Genomic DNA, 10,605 nt, shown 5'->3' on the forward strand with positions numbered 1-10,605 from the left:
GGGTGATGCATTAACCCAAGTACCAATCCTTACTAGGGGTGACTTAGATACCAGTGAAAAATGTTTCTTATACTTATTGTTCACTCAATGTTTATTTAAGGAATAAGGGAACTTGGTAAATAGTAGTAACATCTGATGTTGGAATATTTTTAAATCACAGAGATAGACTAAAATTTTTATGCTGACTTCTAATAGTTTTTCAATAATCACCTCATCTCTTGGTTTATAGATAAGGACTCTAAATAACCATACCGTCCTAATGAGGATGTATTATTTATGGGTACTGGAAGAGTAATTTTAAATGAGAAGTTCAGGAAGGTCCAGTATTTGATTCAGTAAGTAAATCCCAAAATAATTACTAAATAATGCCATTTTAATTAAGAGAAGCCTTCTGGCTAGGATTCAGTTTAATTATTAAATCCTTAAAAGTTAAGACACATGAAGATTAACTGATAAGCTCCTAGACAAATTTTTTTAAAGGTAAGCATTAAAATAACACAATTAAAAAACTCCAGTATAACTATTACTCACTTTACAGAATTCACATTCACCTGGAGGTTCACAAAGTCTGCAGGTATGTCAACATAGCAAGCACCTGGACGACCATAAATACTGCTTCTTACTGCCTAAATTTATTACAAATAGAAAAAAAAAAATTTTAAATCTCATACCTTACTATCATATTCCTCTCAAAGATAACTTAAAAACTGTGAAATGAATATTATTTTAATTTTTCTGGACATCCTTAGTCATAGAAATAAACAATTTTAATTAAAATTGAAATACTCTCTATTGATTCTATATATAGTTGACCCGTGAACAATGCAAGAGTTGGGGGATACCAACACCCGACATAGTAAATATCTGTGTACAGCTTTTGACTTTCACAAAACTTGCCTACTGTTGACTTTGCCGATAACATAAACGGTTGATTTACACACTCTTTGTATGTTATATGTATTATACACTATAATCTTACAGTGATGTAAGCTAGAGAAAATAAAATGTTGAGAAAGTCATAAAAAAGAAAAAATACATTTACAGTACTGCACATATTGAAAAAAATTTGCATTTGTAAGTGGACCTATGCAGTTCAAACCCATGTTGTTCAAGGGTCAACTGTATTTTATTTATTTTTTTTAATTAAGTTTATTGGAGTAACATTGGTTAATATAATTATATAATTTTCAGGTATACATCTCAACTGTATTTTAAAACATATTTTTGTTTAAAAGAAAAGAGATAAGAGATACTCATTTAGAGCTTTAAAATTCATGTTCTGTTACACTTCAGTCTTAGAAATTAACCACTGGGCTCTGTAACATACACTTTCACCTGCTTCTTAAACCTAATGATTTGGCAAAGTTTTCAGAAACTGTAATGTATCAAATGGTTTTCATAACATATGGTTTTGAAACAGCTCATAAATAACTTCATATATAAATGTTAGCTAACTAAAATGATAATATGCTGTTTAATCAACTAAAATATATACATTAGTACTAATTTTCAAAAATAATCTTTTGCAAAAGCATAAGAGAAAGGGCCCCCAGATTTTTATGATATCTTTCTGTTTACTTTTCCATAGTTAAAAAAGTTATTTTTAAAGTTAAGTATAAAAGGAACTTTTTTCAAAAATAACTCATTTCTATAATTAAATATAATGGCAGCGATCATTAAAATGTAAATAGCTCTTTAATGATATAATTTTTAATGGCCTGAATATATTCCAAATTGTTACTTATTCAATTGAGAATAAAAATAACACAGGTTATGAGCAACAGAGAAAAATCAGTTGACTTGGAGAGCTTGTAACTAGACACTGTACCTTTTCGATAATAGTGGGAATAGCTTCTACGCTGCTTGGCCGTGCAGAGAATTTACTATATAATCTACAAGCTTCGACCTATATGCAGAAAGAAAATTACTTAAAATTCAGTTCACAGGTCAAATTACTCTTCTGAAGGAAGACAAATGTTAAGTCATTACTTTCTATTATGTTCGGAGGCAAGATGGAGAAAATACATTACTTGGACTGTTTCTTAAAAGCCTATACAAAGCACAAATTTCTGCCTTAGTTTGATTCAGGAAGCAATTAAAACAAGACACTATTTTCATTTCTCAGACTGGCAAAAATGAAAAACTTAGATAATACCCAGCATATGCTACAATACAGGAAAACAGGCATTCTCATAAACTGCTGGTGAGAGTATAAATGGGAAGGGAAGTCGACAAAGTCTTCTAAAAATTAATATGAATATATCCAGAAATTACACAGCCAGGAATACACAACTTCATCTGTTATATCTCGTTACAATAATATTCTTACATTTCTGCCAGTTTTTCTGTTATATATTTTGCTGGTATGCTGTTTGGGTCATATGAATTCAGTAGTGTTACTTTTTCACTATTTAGTGTACTCTGAAGCATTATAGAAACTTTTTCTTGATACCTTTTGGTATGAAATCTATGGAATAATTGGTAGTCTTCGTCCCACAAGTATGACAGAATTTAGATTACCCTCCAATTTTTAGTCTGTTCATGGTCATATCATTTAGTTTTAAGTACTTCCACAAGAAACAGATATTTGGATTGTAAATCAAATCGGTGATCTCTCTCTTCAAATTTTTTAACCTCTTATTCTCCTTCTCTGGAAAAAAATTTTGTAATGGACAATATTCTGATTTATTTTTTTCATCTATACTTTAAATTTCCTTTTAAACAACTTATCTGCTCAACTTATTTTTCAAATACGTGTATCAGCTTCTTTTAAATAACTGCTGTTATTCTCTACCATTAACTAAGTAAAATTTCAATTCCTTTTCAAGAGTATAAAAATATAACTTTTTCATTAACCTATACTAAGATCTAATATTTTATATCAGTTTAAATCATATGTAAAATTCTGTTTATATTTTGAAGTTCTCAAAATGATTCCTGATTTACCTAAACTCTAGAGGAAAAAAAATCTTAGAGTTGGATACCTGAGGAAACTCCTGGAAGGCTCCCATTGTTTCCTGACTTCTTTCAGAGGAACCGCCAATCACAATCAAGGGCCTGAAATATTCATAATTTTAAAGGGGAATTACAAACAAGATCAACCTGGGAGTTCCAGTCAAGATGGCAGCAGAGTAGGTAAACGCTGTGCTCATCTCCTCTCATGACCACATCAAAATTATAACTACAGAACAATCATCACTGAGAATCACCTGAAGTCTAGCTGAACAGAAGTCCTATAACTAATGATATACAGAAGCAGCCACCTAAAGACTGTATAAATCGGCAGCTGTAAAAGTCATGGAGATGTACAGCTTAGGGAATATAGTCAATAATATTGTAATAACTACATATGGTGTCAGGTGGGTGAAAGGCTTATTGGGGGGATCATTTCATAAGTTATATAAATGTCTAACCACTAGGTTGTACACCTGAAACTAATAAAATATTGAATGTCAACTGTAATTGAAAATAAAAAAACTTTTTATTATTCACATTAAAAAAGAAAAAAAGGAAGAAAATGAGATCAACTTCTAAAATCCTTAGCAAAGTGCCCAATGAATAATAAATATTCAATGAATGTTAAAAAAAAGAGAGAGAAAAAGAATTACATATCCCCTTAAAAATTGCAGATTCAAAAAACTTTAGGAAATAATCTGGTAAGAGAGACCCCTTCTTCGATTTTGGAAAAATCTAGAATTTATAGTATATGTTTTTTCTCCATACCCTTTTCTTCTTTGCCCCTTTGGATGCTGATGTTAAACCTCTAGGCATGGAGATGTAAAATGAATTTTTATGCCCTTCCTATTATTCTTGGGATTAAGGGGAAGAGAAAATTTTTTTCACACTTTCCTAAGTGAGTCTATTCGGAAATGAGAGAAATTCCTCAGCCATGACACTCTTATCCTTCAAGGAGAAAACAAAAGATATAGTAAGGCTAGTTACTCAAAATATATCAGACCCTAAAGTAAATAAGAAAGACTTATTTACTTTAAAGTAAATAGGAAAGAAGGAAGGGAAGAAGGAATATAAGAAACACATGGCAAGAAAGAAAAAAAATGTCCTACCTACTAGGAAAATTAAATATTTTATGAATTGATTAAAACATTACCCACTTTAATGCAATCTTATTGGTTGGTAAAGTACCAGAGATGGGGTTGGGGGCAAGGTCAAAGAGTAAGTACTAAGCAGCTTATAGCAAACTCAATAATATAATAATTTCAATAGTCTTGCTAATTATGCAAGAAAAGATGAAAAATTAAATACATTCTTGCATATTGAGCTGAGATCTTTAAAAAATAGTTCTTCACTTAAAGAGAACTATTCACATTCACATACATATATATATATTTTATATATATATGTATATTCTAAAATGTCAACAAGGTTTATCTCTAGATAAAGGAATTACTGATAGTTTAAAATTTTTCTTCCTAATAGTCTTCTTAATTTTTTACTAAGTCATTCTCTCAAGTGCTTAATTCCAAGTCTTCCCACCCCAGATCAGTGGTTGCTCCACTAGGTAAAATCATGCATTAATATTTTTAAGAAAATGTTTTTAATAAGAACTATCTAATTACCAACAGTTCATGTTTGCGTTTGCCATACCACCCAAGGCATGCACGAGACCTGGGCCAGAAACAACAAGGCATACTCCCGGCCTAAAAGCAAAATAATTTATTGTATTAAAAGGAGTTCAAACACACCATTGAAATCATATCACTTTAGGGTGAAACATGGTAACCTTGGTAAAACAATTATTAAAATACTTTTGAATTAGAAAAAAGAGAAAGATATGAGTCTTCCTGAAAGAAATAAGGTACCTATCATTTTCACATTGTATTTCACTAACCTCTTCATATTCTGCTCCTACTACATTAGGGCTAAGTCAAGCTGACTGCATACAGAAGCAAAGTTTGATTGCTGAGGACATTTTTGTATGGAAAAAAGAAGAGTTTTAAAATTTTTCTTAACAAGTAAATATGTCAACTGATCTTTGACAGAAAGTAATTCTGAAATGTAGTGTTTTGTCCAAATTTTTTAAATTGAACTTGAATGTTTTACCCTAGATGATGTCTAAGCTTAAGCACTCAAGGAAAACGTATCCTCATTCATTCGGTTGGCCATTTTACATTTATAAAGTAATTTCTTAAGAACCTCAATTTAAGACAGCCTTTAAAAGAAATTGAAATAAAACAGACTTTTGTTTACCTGCCCGTCAGATACCCAACCGCAGAGGCAGCATAACAAGCCTACAAAGAAAAAACACTGGGTCTTAAGTACATTGGGATCCTTAAAGTAAGCACATGTATAATAATTTTACTATTTAGTAAAAGACAAGAACCTAATTATGAAGGAAGAAATGGAACACCTTCCATTTTAACAACTAATGTTTCCCCTGTAGATTTCAAATAATGGTTTAGATATCTAATCGTTTTTAGTTTTTCAAGGAATTTGTCCATATCACCTAGTATATTCATAATATCCTCTTACGATTATGTAAATATCTTCAGGATCAATAGGGATGTCCTCTTTTTTATTTCTAACAGTGGTCATTTGTGTTTTTTCTCTTTTATTCTTCATCAGTTTTGTAGAGATTTATTAAATTTATTAATCTTTTCAAAGAACCAATTTTTGGCTTTGTTGATTTTTCTCTAGTGTTCATTTGTTTCCTTTCATTGATTTCTGCTCTTGTATTTATTATTTTACTCCTTTCATTTTGGGTGGAACTTGGCTTCCTTTTTCTAGCTTCTTCAAATGTAAGTTCAGAGCACTGGTTTTTGATCTTTTTCACTAATAGATTCATTTGAAACTCTTCGAAGAACTGCTTTAGCTATAGTTTACAAGTTTGATATCTCATCTTTTCATTATAACTCAACTCAAAATATTCTCTATTTTGGAGGTGGTTCCATAGTGTAGCGGTTAGCACATCTGCTTTACACGCAGAAGGTCCTGGGTTCTCACCCCAGGTGGAGCCACGGACTATGCCCCCAGTGCTCCAGGCCCCCTAGGCCCACCCAAGCGCCCCCAGACATGTGGGAGGAGACACCCGGCCTTCAAAGATCCAGCTCTTAAGGGGAAACAGCAACATCCATAAGTCAGGGGTGAAAGTGGCAGGGGTAATTAGAGGTGGGGGGGAAACATCCTCTATTTTGGGGGGGCGGAATAATCTCTATTTTGATCTCTTCTCCAAGCCATTGGTTGATTAGGGCCCACAGAGATGTTTCCTCTTTCATTCCTGACAATTTGTATTTTTCTTCTTTTATTCTTGATTAGTCTACCCTGAAGTTTATTGATTTATTAATCATTTCAAATATTTACATAGTAAAATGTTATTTAATGTCCAGAAGTTTGGGGGTTTTCTTGTTATCTTTCTGTTACTGGATTCTAGTTTATTTCCACATGGTCAGGTTACATATACTGTATGTTTTCAATCCTTGGAGATTTATTGAGATTTCCTTTATGACTTGTATATGGTTAGTTTTTATTTTTAAACTGTACTTCAGCTTATAACAGGAAGAGAGGAGGTGCTAAATTAAATACAAGATAACCTAGAGAAATGAAAAATGCTCTTCTTAAATAAATCCTTCTTAGTTTGGAACATCATCCTTTCTAGTATTATTTCTTCTCATTGTTTTAGAAGTAATAATAAACTGGGCATTTTCTAACCTCCATTCAACTTTATATGTGGTATACTAAACTTAAATAAACCCATATTAAGGACATAAGTGAAAAAAATTAAAAATAAATTTTTACGAATAATCTTAATTGGCACCAACACATGCTAAAGGTGCACAAAGGCACTGTACCTTTTCCATGTTGCTATTCTCCATTGGCCCTTTTCTCTCTTGCACAAGGCAAAGTTCACATAGGACAATAATAAGATAATTCAATGACAATAAGATAATGCAAGAACACTTACTTAGAAACTGAGGAGTACTGCCCACTTATTAAAGCAGGGTAAGAAATGCTGCTGCAGAACTTAAAATAGAAAACAACATATAACAAAAATTATATTTCTCTGGTAACAGCTATCAAAAGTTGAAAAGGAACTGGTTTTGTGATCATAAAAAAATCTATTTCTCTACCAATTACCACCACTCACAGGCAGAATAGCGTTTGTAGTTCTTAAAAGAGCAGACTCTTAGGACCAAATTGTTTTGATTCAAGTCCCAGCTCCCTTAATTTTCACTGTGTAATTTTGGAAAGTTACCCTGTACTCCGGCTTCCTCGTGTATAAAAGAAACATAATTCACAGCATTGCTGTGAGGATGAAATCAGTTAACACATGTAAAACTCTCAGAATGGTGCCTGTACACAGTAAGCTCTCAATAGCAGTTAAAATTCTAATAGTCTGGAAAACTGGTCAATATATGTCTTGATTACTCTAAGGATCTGATGAAAGACAATCAAGTCACAACCAATTACACCTTTCTCTTTAGTACAAATATGCAATGAGATGCCAAAACTTCTGCTCCTCGAACAGCTTCCGAACCCGTTCTCACATTCTCTCTTAATCGTCCTGTCATTACCCTTAGTTCAGGCACTAGTTAAGTCTTTCTTTGATTGCAAAGAGTCAGGTTGACTGAAGGGCATATACACTGGGAATCTCAAACTCATTATGTCCAAATTTGAACTCAGTACCTTTCCCCTTCAAATTGCTTCTTCCCTCTGTATTCCTAATCTGAGTCACTGGCATTATGATCCACCTAGTCATTCAAGCAAGGCCAAACCCATGAATTATCTCCAGAAGAGCCTGTTCTCTCCTTCCTAGCCGGTTAATGCCCATCATCCTTTAGGAAAGCTTAGGCATCATCTCCTCCAGGAAACCTTCTCTGAAGTCTTAGGCTGAGCAGGGTACCCTTTTCTGAGCTTCCACAGCACCCTGGATATATCTCAATCATGGAACTTATCACATTATAATAAAAGTGTTTGTGTCTATCTCCACAGCTAGGTTCTAAGTCCCTCAAGGATAGGAACTGTCCTTCATCTCCATATCCAGTGTCCCACAAAGCACCTGGGACCTAAGGAGGCCCTCAACTAATTTTATGAGGACTGAAATAAAACTTCAAGCTGCCTTTCTGATCCATACTCTATATCACCACAAAAACCATCTTTCTAAGGTACAAATCTAATTATGTTGCCCACCTATTTATAAAAACTTTTACAGTCTCACCCAATGCCTATTGAAAAAATTCCACACTCCTTTTCCAGCTATAGATATCTCTACAACCTCCCTTTGGCCTATAAATCCAGTCTCACAGGCCACTATGCATTTAAGCTAGCTTACTGGAACAACATGAACAAATATTGCCTCTATAGGTAATCTTCTCTGTCCTATTCAAAGAGAACCAGTCATGCTTTATATGTACTGTCCCATATACATATATCTATTTTGAGGTATTATACTCGATAAATTTTTGGTATGTCTTGTCCTCACCTTCCTAGACTGTAGGGAGCTAAAGCTCCCCAAATTCAAAAGAGTGCATGGTTTATCTCGGGAGGCCTGCTTGCATAAAAAGGAAAAGGCTGGTTCTGTGGAATTCCAGGAAGAAGAAGATTAAGTATAGATAAAGGGAGTGTCAAAGGAAGTGTCGATTGTGCCTTGATCTTCAGGATGTTACTTTAATTATGTTATCTTGGGAGACTCAAAGGAACAGATTATGTATAAAAAGAAGGATAAGAAATAAAGTCGGACAGTTGTGAGATCTGTTCTCCCTCCTGCACCTGTCTGTCTTCTCTTTTTTCTCAGTCCCCGCTCCCCCATTCAGGTACCCGGTTTGACTTGGTCGGCTGGCTTCCGACACTAGACTGTGATCAACTTGAAGATCAAGACTAAACCTCATTCCTTCATATATTTCCCACAGGTTACGTAACACAGCACCTGATATATACTACGTACTCAATAAATATCTGCTGTATAAAGAAGAAACCAGTCATCCCGCCACTAGGAAAAACAGTAAAATATAATTTCCATTAAGAGGTCATCAGCTTCACCTTCTCACACAGATGAAACAGAATGTTGCTCCAACTAAGAAAAGTAGAAGGTAGAAGCAACACAAACTCAAGATCCATTAGTTTTAAGATTAAAAAAAAAATTTCTCAAATCTCATAGATAAGGAATGTTATTCATTAAAGAAAATGTAGTAAGATCTACATCATGCAGAAACCCTAAACAAGCCAGGCACTGTGGAGACTTGAGAAATGAACCACAATTCCTGCTCTCCAGGAGCTCACATCTGATGGCAAAGAAAGGGCATCCCTTAAGGAGGTCAAGGCAGCTTGTCTGGGCCAGAAGTGGCAAAAGCCTCAATTACAATTTAAGCCAGTATTGCTGAGAAAAGGGTGAGGCTAGGTTAACAGAGGAAGAACTGAGACTGGTTTGACAAAATAGCTTATCTTCCTTTCTCATGCTTCCAAATAAGCCTCGAAGAAAGGTGGCAGCATTTTTTGGGACACCTGGGTTCCAATCATGGCATTATCACTTGTGATATCTGTCACCTTGTAGGGCCATCCACTATAAAATATGAGACTTGGTCTTCACTCAGTCATCTGCCAGGTACTCCCTGAGTACCCATCCTGTGCAGGAACCACCTAGGGGAATACAGATGTGTCAAGAAGAAACAATATCCCTGTCCTCATGGACTGGAGCTGACAGCCTAATAGGGAAGTCTGACCAGGCAAATAATACACAGAAATAAACATATAATAGGTAGTTATGAGAGTGAAGGACAGGGGGCCCCCATTCAGACCTGGAAACTGTCCCAGTTCTGATACTCTACACCTGGCAGAGCACAATTGGGTAGTGTTAAGAACATGGACTCCAGACTCAGAATACCTGGGTTCAAATCCTGAGTCTGACAATAACAGCTGTCACCTCTAACAAGTTACTTAACTTCTGTCTCACTTTTCTCATGTCAACTAATATTAACAGTTCCTGCCTCATATGATTGTTGTGATTGTTATGTGTAAAGTATTAGGATACTGGTAAGCACTAAATGTCTGCAATGAATGTTTCTCATTTATTAGTCATTAACAATAATGCGTTCGGCTCCCAGGGTCCATACTTACCGCTTGCTCATTCCTCATCCCGATGTATCTGATGCCCAGTCGCTGGGCCGCAAAGGCGATTTCGAACACTGGGATGCCTACGATGCCAAACATGAACTCCACATTCTGGTGACCAAGAACAAAGGAATAAATGCCCGTGTCCCCGCCACACCTTTCCGTCCCAGAAGCTAAAAGGAAAATCTCACGCCAACCTCCCTATCTCCCACTTCCAACGCTCTCCGCGTCTCCAAGATAACACCTCGGCCCCCGCAGGCTTCCCTAGGGTCCTTTTACTGCAGGGAGGTCATTCATACTTGCGTTTTCAGGGCCTGCGCGATAACTGTAGCACCAGACACCTTCTCCTCACTTGTGTCACTGCGCTCTGCGAAGTTACTTTCCAACATTTTTCACTCTCGCAGTCGGCAGCAAGCTGACACGGGGTCGGTCACCTTGCAAAAGTAACGTGGTAGAAACCAAAGCACCAATTGTGGGGCCCCCTTCCTCCGACTGACAGGAAGAAGGCAACCAACCGCTTTAAACAGCAGGAAGGAAGGCGGG

The 10,605-nt window shown here is 35.3% G+C and overlaps 1 protein-coding gene across 3 annotated transcripts in view; it reads right to left on the reverse strand.

The window, feature by feature from the left end:
- The window catches only part of HACL1 (2-hydroxyacyl-CoA lyase 1), a 30,286-nt gene extending 19,712 nt beyond the window's left edge, over positions 1-10,574 (reverse strand). Inside the window, exons 1-7 of one of the 3 annotated variants that reach the window (XM_006907294.3) lie at positions 10,362-10,574; positions 10,069-10,173; positions 5,209-5,249; positions 4,578-4,658; positions 2,985-3,057; positions 1,829-1,906; positions 532-626 (exon numbers count right to left, since the gene is read on the reverse strand). In XM_006907294.3, the coding sequence (XP_006907356.2) occupies positions 532-626; positions 1,829-1,906; positions 2,985-3,057; positions 4,578-4,658; positions 5,209-5,249; positions 10,069-10,173; positions 10,362-10,451 (563 nt within the window). In that variant the 5' untranslated portion in view covers positions 10,452-10,574. The remainder of the gene's footprint in view (positions 1-531; positions 627-1,828; positions 1,907-2,984; positions 3,058-4,577; positions 4,659-5,208; positions 5,250-10,068; positions 10,174-10,361) is intronic. The other 2 variants (XM_025043648.1, XM_025043647.1) reach the window with 2 other exon arrangements.
- Between the last annotated feature and the right edge of the window lie 31 nt (positions 10,575-10,605).

This window comes from Pteropus alecto, unplaced genomic scaffold (genome assembly GCF_000325575.1).
Source record: "Pteropus alecto unplaced genomic scaffold, ASM32557v1 scaffold92, whole genome shotgun sequence".
In the NCBI taxonomy this organism is placed as follows: Eukaryota; Metazoa; Chordata; class Mammalia; order Chiroptera; family Pteropodidae; genus Pteropus; species Pteropus alecto.